Genomic DNA, 19,685 nt, shown 5'->3' with positions numbered 1-19,685 from the left:
GCTGGGGTCATCGGTGTTTGCCAGCACACCCAGTTAGCATACCCAGTTTATGCTATGCTGCTGATGAAACCCAGGGCTTCCTGCATGTTAGCGCTCTACCAACTGAGCTACAGTCCAGCCACTGGAATCAATTTAAATGAACATCTATAACTCATTTAAAGAGAGAGGGGGTAGAAAAATGACTTCCCTTTCCTGCCTCTATTCTTCCAACCCACCAAAAGAAGGTATAAACAGTGGACCAGACAGGTCCTGTGGGTCTTGTTATGCAATGTTCTCTTTCCAGATAAGTGATGGGGACCCTCTGCCTTTTAAAATTGTTCAGAAAGGAGATTTGTTTTGACTTGTGCTTCTGGCCCAGGCTTCAGGAGTGGGTGGTGTGTATCTGTTTGTGGTCTTGCTGGCAGAGTTCCAAGACAGCACAGGAGGAGACTGCACATGTGTGTAAATGATCTGTCCTTTGAAACTTCTTTTTAAAAGTTTGTCTTATTGTTAAGGATGCAGAAAGTACCGGGCGTTGGTGGTGCACGCCTTTAATCCCAGCACTCAGGAGGCAGAGGCAGGTGGATCTCTGTGAGTTAAAGGCAGCCTGGTCTGCAGAGCAAGTGCCAGAATGGGCTCCAAAGCTACACAGAGAACCCCTGACTCGAAAGACCAAACCAAACCAAACCAAAACAAACAAACAAACAAACAAAAAAACAAAACAAACAAGAGATGGGGGCTGGAGAGATGGCTCAGAGGTTAAGAGCACTGACAGCTCTTCCAGAGGTCCTGAGTTCGGTTCCCAGCAACCACATGGTGGCTCACAACCATCCCTTATGAGATCTGGTGCCCTCTTCTGGTGTGCAGATATACATGGAAGCAGAATGTTGTATGCATAATAAATAAATAAAATCTTAAAAAAAAAAAGACACAGCACAGGAAGGAATTTAAAAAAAAAAAAAAAAGCCAAGGGATGCAGAAAGTTTGAATCTTCCAGAAAAGAACAAACTAAACATATGCCAAATGCTTATTTCAACTGGCAACTTGACAGGACCTAGAATCATCTTGGAGACATGCATCTGGGCACATCTGTGAGGGGTTTTCTGTAGTGGTTGAGGCAGCTCCTTCTGTGGGCTGCAAGTGCATAGCAAGGAGAAGGCTGAGCACAGTGAGCATTTGTTGCTGTCTGCATGGTGACTGCACTTCAGTGTGCTCAGCTCCACATCTTCCCTCCCTGCTGTGACAGACTTCCCCACCAGAGGAGTCAAAATAAACCCCCTTTGCTTCCTAAGTTGCTGTAGTCAGCATTTGATCATGAGAAAAATAACATACAGCTGAGTGAAAAGGGCTGTGATGTGAGAAAGTAAGGTGTCTTAGTGATTGGTCTTTTGCTGTGAAGAGACACCATGACCAAGACAACTCTTAGAAAAGAAAGCATTTAATTGGGGCTGGCTTACAGTTTCAGAGGTTTAGACCATTGTCTTCTTCATGGTGGGAAGCATGCAGCAGGCAGGCAGACATGGTGCTGGAGAAGGAGCTGAGATTTCTACATTCAGATCCCCAGGCAGCAGGAAGAGCAAGACAGTGGCCCCGACGAGTATTTGAAACTCAAAGCCCACCCAGGTAACACCCTTCCACCAACAAGGCCATACTCACTCCAACAAAGCCACACCTCCTAACCCCTTGTCAAGTAGTACCACTCCCTAATGACCCAGCCCTCAAATATATGAGCCTGTCGGGGCCATTCGTATCCAGAACACCATGTATGGTGGAGCACTACTTGAAGTGTAATTCTCCTGGCTAGTTGTATTGCCAGCTTGACACAACCAAGAAGAAAGAGTGAATCACAGTGGAGGATTTGCACAGATACAATTGGCCTATGGCCATATCTGTGGGGAATTGTCTTGATTGTTCATTCATGTGGGAGAAGCCAGTTGTGCTGGCTAATTTTATGCCAGATTGACACAAGCTAGCATAATCTAAAGGGAAGGAATCTCAATTGAGAAAAACGCCTCTATAAGATCCAACTGTAGGGCATTTTAAAATTAATGATTGATGGTGGAAGGTCCAGCCCATTGTGGGTGTTGCCTTCCCTGGGCTGGTGGTCCTGGGTTCTCTGTGAAAGCAGGCTGAGCAAGCCATGTGAGCAAGTCAGTAAGCAGCATCCCTCCATGGCCTCTGCATCAGCTCCTGCCTCCTGGTTCCTGCCCTGCTTGAGTTCCTGCCCTCACTGCTTTTGATGAGGAACTGTGAGTGAAATGAACCCTTTCCTCACCAACTTTGTTTTGGTCATGGTGTTCATCACAGCAATAGTTACCCTAACTAAGACACTAGCCTCTGGGGTGCCACCCATGGGCAGGTGGTCTTAGGTTACATTATACACTGTAGAGCAATCACGAGTGAGCCAGGGTGAGTGAGTTAGTAAGCCGGGTTCTGTGTGGTCTCTGCTTTAGCTCCTGCTTGAGCGCAGGGTTTCCCTCAGTAACAGACTTAGGCAGAAGTGTAAGCTAAGATGAACCCTTCCATCACCAAGTTGATTTTGGTCCCAACGGCAGAAAGCAAACTAGGGTGGCAATCTTCAGCCAATCCTTATCTTCACCTGTAGTGCCCATGGACTGCACCTGGCACTTAGTAGGTGCTCTGCAGTTCCACCTTCCACCACCACACCTTCCCAACACATAGTTCTAAGTATGTCTAGGAAAACGAATCCCTGAAGGACTTTGACTTAGATTTTTGCCTTTGGTTTTCTGTTGCTGTGATAAAGGCTATGGCAAAAAGCCTGTTTTCTTATAGAACCCAGGACCAACAGCCCAGGGATGGGACCATCCACAGTGAGCTGAGTTCTCTCCATCATCATCAATCAAGAAAATGTACCACAAGCTTGCCCACAGGCCAGTCTGGTGGGGACATTCTCTCAATTGAGGTTCCCGCTTCTAAAATTGACTCTAGCTTGTGTCAAGTTGACATAAAACTATTCATCACAATTGACCCTTTGTCAACTTAATGCACAAACAAATCACTGTTAAGCCATAACTTTTCTTATTGTCCCCAAGATATCATCAATAACAGTATCACAATATGAAACATATTCAAAACTTTAAGTGTCTGAAAATCTTTAAAATTCAAGCCTTAAAAATTCAGTCTCTTTAAAATATCCAAAATCCAAAAGGCATAGTAGTGAATGCCTTTAATCTTAGCACTCTGGAAGCACAGGCAAGCAGATCTCTGTAAGTTTGAGAGTTCCAGGACAGCTAGGCCTACACAGAGAGACCCTATCCCCAAAAATAAAATATCCGAAGTCTTTCCAAAACACCAAAGTCTCTATAAAAGCTCAAAATCTGTCAACCGTGGGCTCCTGTAAAATAAATAAATAAGTAAATTCAGTACTTTTCCTACTCCCAGAGGAAAGAATCAGAGCACAGTCAAAATCAGATCAAAGCAAAACTGAAGTCCCTCCCACACTGTGAAGTTCAATGTCAGTCTTCTGGGACTTGGTCTTGTAGGCTCCAATGAGCATGTAGGGAGTCTCCCAGACTGAGGCCAGCTCCATGCCACAGCTGCTGCTGTCCTTGGTGACCATCCCCTAGCACTGGCATCTCCAAGAAAACTGTAATTTCTGTAATGGTCCCTTCTCCTGTTTCCTCTCCAATGCATCATGGATGATGTCATTATATAGTGAGAGTCAAGGTGCCTGTTGAGTACCAAGCACTGTGATGGTGAAACTGGCCTCAACTCCTGTGTTTTTTTTGTTTTTTGTTTTTTGTTTTTTGTTTTTTGTTTTTTTTGTTGTTGTTTTTTTCCTCTTGGGCTCTGTCCCCCTTTTCCCTTTCCTTTTCTCCCTCATGTCTTCTCAGTTTCTCCCCTAGTGACCAGCTCTCCCTGGTAGCTTACCTGTGGTCATGCTCTCAAGACACGGAATATGGGACACAGTTCCAGTTACAAAATATTGTACAAAGGCATGCACATCTGCTGGAGACCAGCCCAGAGCCTCACCCACGCATGCTGTGTGCTCTCTCAGCCACCGAGCTCCACTCCCAGCCCTTATACCTACCTTGGCTTTTCAGGTGCCAGGTAATTTAGTTGTTGGTGTTGCCATCCTAGAGTTCTCGGTGCTCTCTAATCCCTTCAATGTTTCTCTGCTTTTCCCAGTATGCTTTCAACACTCCAGACTTCAGTGTGCAAGCCTTCATGAAGACCTAAAAAATGGACTGTATTAAGTAGTCTCTAGGAATGCACTGATGGAAATTGGATGTAACAAGCATTCTTTAATCTCCATTATCACTTTTGAATGTTTTATTAGCACAGGGGCCCTGATCTTTTAGAGTAACTCAGGTAAATTGTCAATGGCAGTGATGTGGAGTTAGCTTGTCTCGGCTTCACACGGGAGAGCACCACAGCTCCTGTGTAGATGGTAGCCCTGCACCGTGCACTGACAGTTGTTACAGTGTTCGATCCTTAGTTGTGACACACTTTTGAGGAGTTTCTTGCACTCTAGCTGCGGTGAGTGTACTGTCCTTCATCTGTATCACCATGGGCTGTATTTCCCTGTAGCTTTGATAAACGATGATGCGGACATTCTCATGGGTGGAGGAATTGTCTGTGTACTGAAGAGAATTGAACACACAGAGTGGCTAGATCATTACATCCACAGAAATTCCGTGTACCATTCTAATAGTGACATTGTGCTCTTGCTTGAAATTTACATCATACCTTTCTTGTTGACAGCATAAACAAATGTAAAAATTACTATGAAGTTCTCGGAGTTACGAAAGATGCTGCTGATGAAGACTTGAAAAAAGCTTACAGGAAGCTCGCTTTGAAGTTCCATCCAGACAAAAACCATGCCCCTGGAGCCACGGATGCTTTCAAAAGTAAAGTAACTTGTAAAGCTTCAACACGGTCTTCTTTAGAATGCACTTTACAGTGTTCCAGAATGTGAGAGTCTGCTTTTCTACTGTGCATTTAGAGACCAGCTTAAGGACTGCTAAAGATCCTTCAAAACTTTAGTACTCGCTTCCAGTACTCAGCCAAGCAAATGCAGTGTGGCTGATATTCGCAATCCTTAGTAACTTTTCTAGACAGCATGCATGCTTTCTAGTTTAGTTTGAGGAGGTAGATTGATGGGTTTGCATTGACATCTGGCTCCAAGTTAACTGAAAGAGACAGCTTTAAGAAGTTTTTCCTGGACATAGTCTGGAACCAGGATTTTCTAGACAGTCTATTCTAAGAATGATGGTAGTGTTTTTATTTTTCTGTGACACTGGCCAGGTTTTAGGATGCTGGAGTTCAAACCCAGGGCCATGTACATGGTAGGCAAGCATGGGGTTTGCTGAGCTGGGGTTTATGAACCTGGGTCTTGCTGTGCAACTCAGGCTGGCCTTGAACTTAGCAGTCTTCCCGCTTTGAGTGCCGAGGTCACAGACACAGCACGATTCTCCATTCCTTGTGTGTATTTCTAGTAATACGATTCCTTTTGCTTCTTCAAAGTTGATTTCCTATCTCTTGTCTGTATTTTTTTTTATTTCACTCCCCAGTATTCTTTTAAGTTTTGGTGAGTTTAGTAAGTATTATATAAAATATGAATAAAAGGTAACTGATTTCATAATTTCCTATTTTGTATGTCGTAATAAAAGAGACGTGACTGTCTCTTCTCTCCATTACCCTTCCTTCCCCATGCTTCCTCTAACTTCGTCTTTCCAGGGAGGCTCCTCTCTGAAAGATAGGGCTGCTGGCAGTAGGATTCCTGTGCCTTGGGCTTATTATTAAATAAGAGAGCAATAGCAATAATTTCATATTTTGTTATAGTTTATTGTAAAGATTAATGTGTTATCCATAGTGAAACATGTAACTTTGTGACTGTTGAGTCTTGTGATTTTGATATTCATAGAGCCAGTGTTTGTTTTCAGTAGCATGGTGGAATGAAGGAGGCACTTACATCCTCAATGTGTCAAAAAAAGACTTGTTTGGTCCTTCATAAAATTGTTACCATCCAGGCATTGTGGAGCATGCCTATAACCCCAGCTTTCAGGAGGCTGAGGCAGGAGGGTCACAAGTTTGAGGCCAGCCTAGTCTACACAGCAAGTTCCAGGCCAGCAGGGCTATGCACTATAACATTGTTTTTGTTTTTCCCGTCATAGCTGGAGAGAGGTGGGTAGGGGAGGGAAGATATTGTTTACAGAACAGTCTTATTTGTTGAAGGAAGTTGCCAAGGAAAATACATCTGGGAATTAGTAATATATTCCAGTGAAAGCACTGCCAAAGTGGTGTTTCCTTAACTTAACAGAGGTGTGTTGAAAGTATTGGAAAGCCTGCGGAAAGTAAGATAGCTCAGCAGGTAAAGGCACTTGCCGCCAAGCCTGGCAACCTGAGTTTGAGTCTGGACTCAGGGGGTGGGAGGAGAGAATTGATTCCCACAGGTCATCCTATTACATGCACACACAAATAAATAAAAAGCTAAGAAAAAGGAATTATGGGAAACTGTATTTGAACAGTTCAACAGTTTAGTTTAAATTCTTCTCATTGTCTCATGAGCCCACCAGACTGATGGTTAGTGCCAACCCCATGATCACAGGGGTGGCCCTGGTTAAACTCAGCAGCTCACACACAAGAAAGACATAGTGTAGGAGAGGAACATAGGAGAGGCTGGGCAGTGTCGTCACTCAGAATACATTCTACAGGTGTATAAAAGTGTCAGCACAAACTTAATAAAATGACGAGTCTTTTGTTTCAAAATGCTTAGACGTATTTTTGTGATCCCAATGTTTGTGATCGCCTGGTGTTATCAGTAATTCTCCATGCACTGGAGAGATGGTGCTGTGGTTAAAAGTCCATGATGCTCTTCCAAAGACCCAGGTTCAATTACTGTCTGTAACTCCAGTTCTAGGGGATCTGACGCCCTCTAATGGTCCCACAGGCACTGCACCCATGTGGTACAAGCATCCAGGCAAGAACACTCATAAGATCAGTAAGATCTTACTGATCATCATAAGAGTAAATAGTAATTTACTTCCTAATGTTACTTCCTAGGTAATTCTTCCTAATGTTTGAATGTTAGGCTTGGCCCCACATGTAGTTGTGCACACCTGTGATCCCAGCACTTGGGAGGTAGAAGCTGGTGAAGCAGGAACAGGAACTCAAGGTCTCCTTGGCTACATAGTGAGTTCAAGGTCAGTCAGAGCTACAGAACTATGTCAAAAAATAATAAACAAACCAGGAGGTGCTGGTTCCAGCACTCAGGAAGCAGAGGCAGTCAAATCTCTGTGAGTTCAAGGCCAGCCTGGTCTGCAGAGTGAGTTCCAGGACAGCCAGGACTACACAGAGAAACCCTGTCTCAAAACACCAAAAATAAAGAAAGAATATTAAACAAACAACGTATAGAAATGGCTTAACTGTTAAGAGCACTGGCTGCTCTTCCAGAGGCCCAGGTTTGAGTCCTAGAATCCATATGATGGCTGTAACATCAGTCCCATGGTACCTGATGCCCTCTTCTGGCTTCTGTAGGCATCAGTAGCTCACAGGCACATGGATACATTCAGGCAAAACACTAATACACATAAAATAAAAACTTGAAAACCAACAGAAAAGAATATTAGGCTGTCTGTGGCTGTAGGTGGGTGGTTGAATGTTTGCCTAGTGTGCACAAGGTCTTAGATTTGGTCTCTAGTACCAAAATAATAATAATAATAATAATAATAATAATAATAATAATAATAATAATAAAAACAAAGAATGCTGGTTAAACTGGTTTCTCCCACTTATACAGCAAGGTCATGTGAACATTATTGGTCTTATAAAAACCCTAAGAATGCAGGTGCTTGTATTGCAGTAGTTGCTGTTGTCCCTTTGAAGCAGCAAACAGCACAATGTCCCAGACAAAGCCAGCCATGCACTCAGTGGGGTCTCGAAAAGATGGTTTTAAAGGCTGGGTGTTACATAGTCGTGGTTTAATGCTCTGCTTTTTAAAGGAGAAATGATACTGATCAGCATGCAGGGAGATGGTGACCTCTAGGGAGAGGCTCACACAGCCAGACTACGGGTGGTTATCTATACTTCAGAATTCCATCTTACTGGTCCTCAAGGGATTAGAATTGAGAGTTCAGGAGCCAGTTTTCACCCAGGAGAAACTGGACAGAAACTCCAAGCTGGAACCCATAGATTTTCAGTGAGCGAATGTAGTTAGCTGTCTTGTAGTCAGTTTTGTCGCAAAGACAGGCTTCATTTGTGACATAATATCTGATTGTAGTCTTAATCAATCTTTGTTTGGAGATATCAAGCCATTTCTCCCTAAACAGAGGCATTGTTTTATTTTTCTTCTTTTTTTAAAAAAATTCTATTTATTTATTTGTGTGTGTTTGCACGCACATGCTTGCACATGTGTTCAGGTGTGAGCACACTGGTATGTGGATATCAGAGGACAATTTGCAGTAGATTCTGTCCCTCCACCATGTGAGTCCTGGGGATTGCGGCAGGTGCCTGCCCTCATCTGCTGAGCTGTTGCATTAGCCCCACCTTGGTCTTTTATATGAAAACTAACGTGATTACACTGAAATATTATTTTATAGAAAGTGGAAGTCATTTGCATTTTATTTTGTTCATGAACAGAAAAATAAACATAATTAGATTAGGGACTTAAGTTAATGTTTTGTAAGGCAAACAAAAATACTCCTAACAACAGTAGACTAAATGTGGCTATTTTGTCTTTCCATGAAATTTGTTCAGTTTACCAAAGCAGAGAAATATTTACTATGCAGAATGCTTTTCACAACATACTTTACCATGTTTTACAAATTATTCCAGTGGCGTGGATTCCCTCTGTTCTCTCTGGCATAAACACCACTAAAGCATACCTGGACCTGAGGGGGTGTAGCTCAATGACACTTGCCTCTCATTCACAAGGCCTTTTGTTCATTATCCACCATCACCACCAAACAAGCAAAACACAACACAACAAAACAAAACAAAAAAAAAACCCAACAAAACAAGTACAGATTATCCTTCAAGACTGAGGTATGTCAAACTGTTACATTATCAGCATATACACCAGAGTCATAGCAGAGGGCACTAGCCATTTGTTTCATAAATAATTACGGATCATGTTCTATGGCTAGTGCTAGGTTTGGTAGTTTAATATTAACATTGTAGATTCAAAAGCAAGTCTCTCAGAACAAAGAAGTTAATCACTACCTTTGGGGCTTTTGCTTATCATAAATGAGGGATTTGAGATCCCCTCATCCTCACAGAATGTGTAACTCATGAAAGGAAGCAGTGTTTCACACACAAGAGTCACAGCAAAGTGATGCCAAAATCTAGTAGTTTTTCATTTCTGGTTTTTCCTTTTTTTCCCTTTTTGTTTTCATTTAATGTTCCTTAAAATCCCTGTGAGACCATACTTCATGGCACACATCTGTAATTTCAGCACTTGAGTGAAAGAGGCAGGAGGATCAGGAGTTCGAGGGCACCCTCAGATGCCTACAGGTCAGCCTGGGTTCCGTGAGGCCTGTCTCAACCACATCTTCCCCAACAAAGTGAGATAGTCATGGGGCTAGTGTCACCCTTGTTTCATAAATGAGAAAATGGAGAAAGAGTAACTGGCTTATCCCATGTCTCCCAGGAGACTCACTGTAATTAAATACCCAAGCAGAAAAAGGTAGCTGAGGAAACACCAGAAAGACAGGTGATGCTGAGCCGGTGTGTGAAAACTGATCACAGGCACTTGAGGGACTAAGACAGGAGGGTCACAAGTTCAAGGCTCGCTGGAACTGCAGAATGCAGACTGCATACAAGACAGCTTCAGTAACTTATTAAGAGCCCCACCCCTTTATTTCTTTAAAGAGCTGTGTATATAGCTAAGTGTTCAGCATTTATAGAGCGCTCATGAGTAGTTTATCCCCTGTGCCATAAAAGAGAAAAGACGGTGAAAAATGAAGTGGCATTAGGATAAGTCACTGAACAGGCATTCAGATCTTGAGTGAGAACCGTTCTTTTGGGAGATGGTTGATTTTTATGGTTAGAGAAGAGAGGAAGGGTAAAGGCTTAGATGTGAGAATGAGGCAGAGTAGTTTAAACACCAGTGGCCTTTTGGATGGAATTGGTAATTTGACCTTATTCCTCATACCAGGTAGATGAAAAGCTTGAACATTATACAATGAATAGGTCAAGTGGACATAGGTTTTCCACAGGTGGTGAGTAGGTCTATGAACACAGTACTCAGAACTAGGGAGCAGTGTGGCAGGGCACACTTGAATGTCTGGTAGATCTGTCCTTACATATTCCAAATTTAAGTGATGGAGGACTTGGCAACCCCAAAACATGGAGAAATATAGAAGAAAAAAGCAGTAGCTGTTCCATAGTGCTCAAATACTACAGAAGAAATTGGCCTCATAGTGACCCATACTAGACTATCAGCCCTGAAGGAACAGTGGCAGAGGGGTAACTGGGAGCTTCAGCTTCCTTCCTCCCTTCCTTCCTTCCTCCCTCCCTCCCTTCCTCCCTTCCTTCCAACTACTTATTTGTTAGGTGTAAGTGTTTTGCCTTCATGTATGTATGTGCACCACATATGTGTCTGGTGTCCTCATCAGATCCCCTGGAGCTGGACTTTCAGATGGTTGTGAGCCACCATGTGGGTGCTGGGAACTGAACCCAGGTCCTCGGTAAGAACCAGTGTTCTTCACGGCTGGACCATCTCTCCAGCCTCAGGAAAAGCTTCAGTTTTCATTCATGCCACATTTCCCGCCTTTCCTTCCGCAGTGTCAGTGGGATGGTGTGGGGCCAAACCCCTGCTTCCCTGGAGATGAACAGCCATTCTCCTCCCTATTGGGATGGCAGATTAGTTACTTTCACACCAGCTTGAGGAGGTGAGATTTCTTTGGTATATGGTTTAAGAAGTGTCTGTCTATCATGAAGGGAAAGTACATGGCATGCCATGCCAAGGCTATTCACAGAATGGTAGAAAGACAGCAAAGAAAAGAGATACAAGAAGGAAGCCAGAGTAAGATACCACTCCAACGGCATGACTCACATGGCATACTTCCTCCAATTGGGCCCCACGTCCTACCCTCAGCACCTACTAATCAGTGCATTGCTTTACCAATATCCTAGGCAGTTTTTAGTCTAATCATGTTGGTAGTTTAGATTTACCACCACAAGGGGAATTACAGATGACATGGTGATCACCGTCTGGAAGTGTCAAAGCTATAGCCTCATAGTGTCAGTAAAACCACACAGAGAGCAACCATGAGGTACCCATTCTCTTTCTAGCCAGGAGACAGCTATAGTCCTATGAGTCTGGAAAGCCCATATCTTCCCAGCATTGGTGAGGAGCTTCCCACTCCACACTTGGCGTCGTCAGATCTGAGGGGCAAGGAACCTGCCTGAAAGTGGTGAGGTAGTGTCCCCTACGCCACTGGAATGGTACAAGGAAAAGACGTTAAAGAGCAGCACCTTGTGATAGACGAAATAACAAAATTTCAATTGAAAATCTCTTATCATTCCAAGAACCAGGACCTCACATGGAATTTTAAGAACTCAGTCTGTTAGACACCCACATGGAGAGGACAGAAGAGTCAGAACTTCGCAGTAAAGCTGTTGCTGTAGCTATGATACAGGTGTTCTGAAGAATGAACGTAAGTGAGCTAATAGAAACAAGATGAGAAAAGAAATACAGAAGCTAAAGAAAGTGGAAATTCATTATTAAAAGTAAAGATCTGAAATGCCTGCTAATGAATGAATGGAAGAAAAGGCAGAACGAGTAAAGAACAGATGAACTAGACAACAGAAAAGTGGACACTTTGAACAAGACTCTAATAGAGGGCTGAAGACACAGCCTCAGAGACCATGGCTATAACAGAAGATCTAATGCTCACGTCTGGGGGGTGGCGGTCCTGAAAATGGGGAGGAAGACGGAGCTGAAAGTGCTGATAGTGAAAGTTTGGAGACTTCCCAAACTTGACCCCAAAATGCAAGTTTTTAAATATGAGAAATTGAATGAGCCCCAAGCAGTTAAAGCAAAAGAAATTACAGCAGAGACATCACAGTCAACCTTCTGGAGATTAAAGACATAAACCGAGTTGTCCTCTGACTTCTGCATGCGTGCGTCACTCACACACACACACACACACACACACACACACACACACACACACACACGAAATATGTTTAAAAACAGTTTAAAACATGAACGTAGAAGTGGGGGGGGCAGTTGGGAAGAAAACAGGCTGAGTGGGAGTGGGTGGGAGGCTAAGGGGGATGAATATGATCAGATATATTATGTCTGCACATATGAAAATGTCATAGTGAGACCCTTTATTATGCATAATTAATGTATGCTAATACAAGCTTCTACAATTATCATTAAAAATGCACAGAAGGGGAGGTGACTCAGTAAAGTGCCCTGAGTTCGATCCCTAGAACCCATGTGAAGGAAAGCACGATGGCAGTACATAAAGGAAGTGACATTTTATTGAAGGTAATTTGCACCTGGCAAAGGAGCCCATGAAAAGACTTCAGCATCCTTTGCCACTAGAGAGATTCAGAGTGAAACCAAGATAGCAGGTAGCGCTGTGCACCTAACCTGTCATCCTGGCTAGCACAGAAAAGTGTCCTGGCCCCCTTTAGAGGTTCTGAGTGCATGGAATGGATTATTCATGTAATGTTGAAGAGAAGTAAAATGAGAATCATTTTACAGAACAGCTTTGGAAGTTGATCAAAAAACTAATTCTGAGCTACCATACAATTGAGCAATGTACTCCTGGCATTTATCCCAGAGAAATGAACATTTACATTTATACATAAACCTGTGGTAAAGGCATATAGCAGCTTTATTGTAATAACCCCAAACTAGAAGGAGCCCAGCTGTCATTGAGGGGATGAGCAGTTAAACCAACAGTACTGTAGCCATACCATGGAGTAGTATGTGGTAATAAAAATGAACACACTTCTGCTGGATTTGTCTGGATTCTATGCTCATTGAAAAGTCAGTTGCAAAGAGTTTCACTTATATGAAGTAATCATATATCTATATCTATATATATATACACATATATACACACACACACATATATATATATATATATATATATTGACAATCTCAATGACTAACCCAGGCTGAATTTGAACTCAGAGTCCTTCTGTCTCAGTCTTCATGTGCTTACATTATATACGTGACCCCCAACTGGGCCTTCAGCATCCTAGAGAGACGGCCAACATTGAGTAGTTATCAGGGATTGAAGAGAAGCAGGATGGAGCAGGAATTGAATGTGGTTATAAAAGAGTACACCTTAGCTGGGCGTTGGTGGTGCATGCCTTTAGTCCCAGCACTTGGGAGGCAGAGGCAGGAGGATCTCTGTGAGTTCGAGACCAGCCTGGTCTATAAGAGCTAGTTCCAGGACAGCCTCCAAAGCCACAGAGAAACCCTGTCTCAGAAAAACCAAAAAAAAAAAAAAAAAAAAAAAAAAAAAAAGGACACCTTAGTGCCAGTGAGATGGTTGGTTCAGTTAGTATAAAGGTGCTTGCCATGCAAACCCAGTGACCCAAGTTCCATTCCCAGAAGCCACAGAAAGGTGGTCAGAAAGAACCAACTCGATCAGGTTGTACATGGTCTATGTGTCCCTAACACATATCATGTACACACACATGTGAAGAGTACTCTAAAGATGGCCATAGAATGTTCTATTGACTTAATGTCAGTACTCCTTTTATGATATTTCACTATAATTGATAAGATGTTATCACTAGGAGAAATTAGGAAAAAGGTGTAGAGAATCTCTATTTTTATATTTTAAAACTGTGCATGAATCTGTAATTGCCACAAACTAAAACATTTGAAGAAAAAAAGAAAGGCCTTTTTTATGTGCAAAAACTGACAGAGAGTTAGAACTTGTAAAGTTTTGAACACCAAAATAAAAATTGTATTTAATTCTCTAAATAATAAGGAGCTGCAGGCATTCATGATTTTTGCACCGGCACCAAATGGGTTAATAGTTCAAGACTAATCTGGGCTATATAGTGAGACCCAATTACAAACCAAAACACAATAGCAACAACATGTAAGACTTTATGCTGGACCCCTGAGCAGTAGAGGTATAGACAGTCCCTACTCTCACATGGGGTTTTTATCTTAAGGAAAACAAGTTGTTCAGAAATAAAATGGATGGTAATGTGCAAAAAGGAAAAGTAGATTTCCAGCAGAGATGTCTTGGAGTAAAGGATATGTCTATTTGCTGAGTGTTTGACCCCAAGCAACTTACATAGCAAGTAAGCCTTGGATCTTTACTGCAACGGGGATGATATTAACCAGTGAAGTGCAAAAATTGTTGGTTCTCAATACATGGTGGATCCCACTGAGATTGTTTTAAACAGTCTTGTTTGTAAGGGTGGCCTTGAACTTTTAACCCTCCTGCCTCAGCTTCCCATGTGCTGGGATTAAAGGTATGTGACCTCCATCCATGGTGTGTAGGTTGAACAATCTTGCCTGGCATAATTTGCGAACTCAGAGTGGGGGAGCAGGGATTTAAAGGCTATGGTTCAATGCTTCAGGGGGATAGACGGCAATCCCTTTATTTTCAAGGCAGTGGGAAGATTTGGCTAGTACAGAAAGCTAGCTTGTGTAAAGAGATAGCTTGTGATGCTGCAAAATATACACATAATACTTAAAAGAAATCATTGCGGTTTTGTGATTTTTCTCAATTGGTTTCAAGTAGTGTTTGAGTTGATGCTGCTGTATGGGGACAATCCTCTACAGACTGAAGACATTGCTTTCCAATGCTGCTGCTTGTTGCTTTTTTAGAGATCGGAAATGCTTACGCGGTTTTAAGCAATCCAGAGAAACGAAAACAGTATGACCTCACAGGCAGTGAAGAACAAGCTTGTAATCACCAAAACAACGGCAGGTTCAACTTCCACCGAGGCTGTGAAGCTGACATAACTCCGGAGGACCTGTTCAATATCTTTTTTGGTGGTGGATTCCCTTCAGGTACTCCAAGCTCATTTTACTTCCTCGGCTAGACTTCATAAAGATCTCCATTCTCGTCTGGGCTTTGTTCTGTTTTGAGACAGTTTCACTCTAGCCTGGAACTCCTTGTGTAACCCGGGCTAATCTCTAACTTACAACAACCCCTGCCTTGGTCTCCCAAGTGTTGGGGTTACAGGCTTCAGCATGAGTATCTCCCCTGTTTTCTACAGTGCTGGCTTTCTATCAAAGGAGGGAAAACATTAAGGGTTACCACTATTACTAAGCCTGTCTTTTTCCTAGAGAAAACTTTCATTAAAGGAGGTGAAGAGTACAGATGACTTGTCCTATAAAAAAGTGAAGAAAAGGAGTATAGATAGGCTGGAGACACAGAGGCGGTTCATCACCATGGTTACAGTTAGGGGAAGCATCTGGTACCTTCGTTGGGTGATTGACATGAGTGCCTAGACTATTAATGCCAATGTATGTAAATGTCTCCATCTGTGTTTTCATTGAAGTAATGGACAGTTGGTTCGATTTATAAGTGAACTCTTTAGGTGCCTTTTTATTGTGGTACAGTAGGAACGGCCACTTAACCGATGCTGACAGGAAATACAGTTTTCCACTAAATGAGTAGATCTTACAGGGCTGGCATAAGTAGTATAAACTCTTCTTTTCATTTACTGTGAATTGTTTCAGTAGATATGAATTTAAGAATAGTTCTTTAGGCTCTAGGCTTGTTTATGGCATTGATTTAGGGTGCTGAGTAAAATGTACCTTTCAGAGTAGAGAAAGACAGTTGTCATTGATGGGACATTTTTGCAAGTCATCCCTGAGTTGTAAAAATACAAGTGAAGACTAAAAAAACTTTAGCCTGTGTCTTGACAAATTAGAATATGTTACCTCCAAGAAAAGTTACTAAAACTAGGAGTTTTGACTGAAAATATGTTGGGAATAGTCAGAAATCTTTGAAGCAATAATTTTTTCTTAGTAGTTAATTTGCAGTTCTCTGTTAGTTGTAACATGGTTTACTTTGTCAATAATAGCCATTTCTGGTTCTTCACCCCATTTGAAAACAACTTGAATGTCCAGAGTGATCCACTTATACTTTAATATATTGGCATCTTAAAAACATTAATTGTAAGGATCTCTTTGGATTTCTAGATGTGTTTGATTCATTTAAGTGCAGAAATCAGAATTTTCAGAATAAAGACCTATGGTTTGTAGGAGCAATCACCCACAGTGATAGCCCTTCATGTGTGTAGCATTGTTAAGGAGCCCTTGCCCACATTTTCTTAATAATGGCCCTTCATGTGTGTAGCATTGTTAAGGAATTCTTATTCCATTTTCACAAAGAAATTTAGAAAGCTGGGTATGGTAGCTGATTGAAAGGAGGAGATAAGATCAGGCAGTAAACAGGCTCAAACCAAACATCTGTTAATTTAGTTCAAGAAAGGTAGGTGCAGTGGCTTGTGCTTTTAGTCTCATCAATGCAAATGATGGTTCACTAATTTAACCTTGTTTTCATTTTCTAGGTAGTGTACACTCATTTTCAAATGGCCGGGCTGCTTACAGCCATCAACATCAGCACCGACACAGTGGACATGAAAGAGAGGAAGAGAGAGGAGATGTATGTTTCTAAAGTGACTGTAAATCTCAAAATGACAAATTCTAGTTCAGAAAAGCAATTAGAATTGTCTAAAAATAGGGCAAGTTGTTTTAGGAAATAATGAGTTTTTTCTTAGCAAGTGTTCAAAAGAGACTCAAATCCTGTGAGAATAATGCCGTCGCAGAAGTCGAGGTCGGGGAGGGTGGTGGTGCAGTGTGGTTCTTCTGATTTGCTAGTGCACAGTTCTGACAATGGTGTATCTATTTTGCATGTTCTCAAGGTGCTTCTTTTTGTAGATCCTGAAAGATTTAGAAATGATGCTGAAAAACCTTAGTTAGAAGTATCTTTGCCTTTGCTTGGTTCTAATGCAGGTATACCTGATTGCCTGTATTGAGTGAGCAAGTTTCATGGAAAGGAAAGGATTGGAAAGGCCGCTAGACTAGACAGGAAGGGACCTGAGCCCAGCTCCAGCATATATTATATCCTTTTATAAACCCAGGCGTCTCAGGGTGTATGGCAGGAGGAGGGTCCTTATCTCTAAAGTAAGGTCAGATTAGTTTTCAAGCCCTGGGGAGTTTGTATTTTTATGAATTACAACAGGAAGCACTGCCTTAGATAGCCCAGATGTCCTTTGTACCTGTAAGAATGCATGGCAACGCCTGGACTGCTGACAGTGGCGATAGACTCTGTTGTCTCTGGTCTTTTTATAGGGAGGCTTTTCTGTGTTTATCCAGCTGATGCCCATTATCGTTCTGATCCTCGTGTCATTGTTAAGCCAGCTGATGGTCTCTAACCCTCCTTATTCCTTATATCCCAGATCGTAAGTGAAATCCTACACAAGTTAATCCTTGCTGTTTCTTTTCTTCCCTCGAAGGGGTCCTTTGATGCTTATAAGTGCCAACTCTTTTACAAGAAAATCTCTAATTTTAAAAAGAGTTAAAATAAGTGATATGTTTGTATGAATCTTGGTGTTGTGCATTTTTGTCCCACTGTGGGTAAGAGCAAAAGTGCTATGTTTGAATTTGAATTTAATGTAGTGGTTACTATATTGACATGAAGACAAAAAGAAAAAGGAGTAAAGGATTGGTCTTCGGCTCATTTCATTAAGTGGGGAATGGCTTAATTAAGTGATGGGAAGATAAAATAAGTTTAACCAAAACAGTGTACTCTGTGAAAAGCTTTAAAAAAATGTAACAAATACTGATGTTAACTTTAAATTACTTTTATTTTGCTTCTTGATTTGCACATTAGGATGTAGTCTTAAAAGAAGAATGATGGTGTATCTCTTTTGCAGTGGATCAGGACAAACTATTAAAATGCAGACAGAAAACTTGGGTGTTGTTTATTACGTCAGTAAGGACTTTAAAAGCGAATATAAAGGAGCGCTGTTACAAAAGGTGGAAAAGAGCGTGGAAGAGGATTATGTGACTAATATCCGAAATAACTGCTGGAAAGAAAGACAGCAGAGTAAGTCTTACCAAGTGTTTCTACCATTCTAGAAAACTAAACTTAGAGTCTTTGGAATTATTGTTGTAGATTTCACTACTTAAGGAGGGAAACTACGCCCGGGCTGTGGTGGTGCATGCCTTTAATCCCAGCACTCGGGAGGCAGAGGCAGGCCGATCTCTGTGAATTCGAGACCAGCCTGGTCTACAAGAGCTAGTGCCAGGACAGCCTCCAAAGCCACAGAAAAACCCTGTCTCGAAAAACCAGAAAGAAAAAAAAAAAAAAAAAAAGGAGGGAAACTACCTGGTTTATAGTTGGAATCCAGAACACGAATAAGTACAGTCAGTCCTCTGTGTTTGAGGCATCCCTCATCCATGGATTCAGTTAGCTAGCTGTCAATCAAAACTCTGCAGAAAGAGAGCAGTTGTATCTGTCCTGAACATGTGCTAATGTTTTTTGTTGTCATTGTGCTCTAAGCCATCCATTGTAACAACAATTTGCATGACATCTCCACCATAGTAGGCAACATTAGTAAGATGGAGGCAACATACATAGAAGGATATGTGTAGGCTATGCAAACACAGATGTTTTGTGTAAGAGACGTAAGCATCCTTGTATTTTAGTGTCTGGAGACCCTAGAAGCATTCTAACATGTCGATTGGGGGTTGATTGTGATGGTTTTTATACATGTGACAAAACATAATAATTGGCACGTGGTAGGAACTTCCTAACCGGCTCTTGTCCTACTGTGTTTAATAAACATTTTTGTTGAGTAGACAGCCTTACACAAGTCTTCTTCCAGTCACACTTTAGCTAGAAGACCAAGTTACTTCTTGCTAAGCTAGTTACCTTATCATTATAACATATTATTCAATAAGCATTTAACATAGTGGCTTATACCAATCAGTGTTAAATGTTATTTAGTATTTAGTTATGCTTTATTTTTTTATTTTTGGTTTTTTGAGACAGGGTTTCTCTGTATTGTTTTGGAGCCTGTCCTGGAACTCCCTCTGTAGACATGGCTAGCCTCAAACTCACAGAGATCTGCCTGCCTCTGCCTTCCAAGTGCTGAGGTTAAAGGCGTGCGCCACCAACGCCCGGCTATGGTTTATTTTTGTTAGCATATGTCTTAGGGTTTCTATTGCTGTGAAAGAGACATGATAACCACGCAACTCTTATAAAGGAAAACTTTTAATTGGGGATGGCTTACAGTTTCAGAGACTTAGTCTGTTGTCATCATTGCGGTAGCATGGTGTCACGCAGGCAGACATGGTGCTGGAGAGATGGGGAGAGTTCTGCATCTAAATTGGCAGGCAGTAGGAAAAGAGAGCAACACTAGGTCTCACTTGAACACTGAAACCTGAAAGCCCACTTCTAGTAACACTCTTCCTCCAACAAGGCCACACCCCCTCCAACAAGGCCACACCCCCTCCAACAAGGCCACACCTCCTCCAACAAGGCCACACCCCCTCCAACAAGGCCATACCTCCTAATTGTGCCACTCTATGAGCCTATGGGGGCCATTTTCATTCAAGCTACCACAGTATATATTAATTATACATAATACTGGGTTTCATTGTGACATTTAATAGTTGTATATGAAGTATTTTGATCATATTCACCTCCCATTAGCCTCTTGTTCCCCTCATAGTCCTGCTGATCCCTCCCTCTTTTCTTCTTCTGTTCTTATCTCTCTCTCTCTCTCTC

General features: G+C 41.9%; 1 protein-coding gene and 1 long non-coding RNA gene across 4 annotated transcripts in view; one reads left to right on the top strand and one right to left on the bottom strand.

The window, feature by feature from the left end:
- Dnajb14 (DnaJ heat shock protein family (Hsp40) member B14) overlaps positions 1 to 19,685 on the top strand; it is a 46,832-nt gene that overhangs the window by 16,989 nt on the left and 10,158 nt on the right. For all 3 annotated transcript variants that reach the window (XR_003481297.2, XM_027395791.2, XM_027395792.2), the window contains 5 exons: positions 4,705 to 4,850; positions 14,762 to 14,947; positions 16,459 to 16,553; positions 17,243 to 17,352; positions 17,827 to 17,999. Coding sequence is in view for 2 of the 3 variants with exons in the window: in XM_027395791.2 (XP_027251592.1) it covers positions 4,705 to 4,850; positions 14,762 to 14,947; positions 16,459 to 16,553; positions 17,243 to 17,352; positions 17,827 to 17,999 (710 nt within the window). In the remaining variant the exon portion in view is untranslated. The remainder of the gene's footprint in view (positions 1 to 4,704; positions 4,851 to 14,761; positions 14,948 to 16,458; positions 16,554 to 17,242; positions 17,353 to 17,826; positions 18,000 to 19,685) is intronic.
- Positions 16,011 to 19,361, bottom strand: LOC118237980. Its single transcript, XR_004771564.1, has 2 exons — positions 19,189 to 19,361; positions 16,011 to 16,831 (listed from the first exon to the last, which is right to left on the bottom strand). It is a non-coding gene; the product is annotated as an uncharacterized LOC118237980 (long non-coding RNA).

Source organism: Cricetulus griseus (genome assembly GCF_003668045.3).
Source record: "Cricetulus griseus strain 17A/GY chromosome 1 unlocalized genomic scaffold, alternate assembly CriGri-PICRH-1.0 chr1_0, whole genome shotgun sequence".
Lineage (NCBI taxonomy): Eukaryota > Metazoa > Chordata > Mammalia > Rodentia > Cricetidae > Cricetulus > Cricetulus griseus.
Note: the sequence above shows the minus strand (reverse complement) of the source record. Positions and strands in the feature narration are given on the sequence as shown.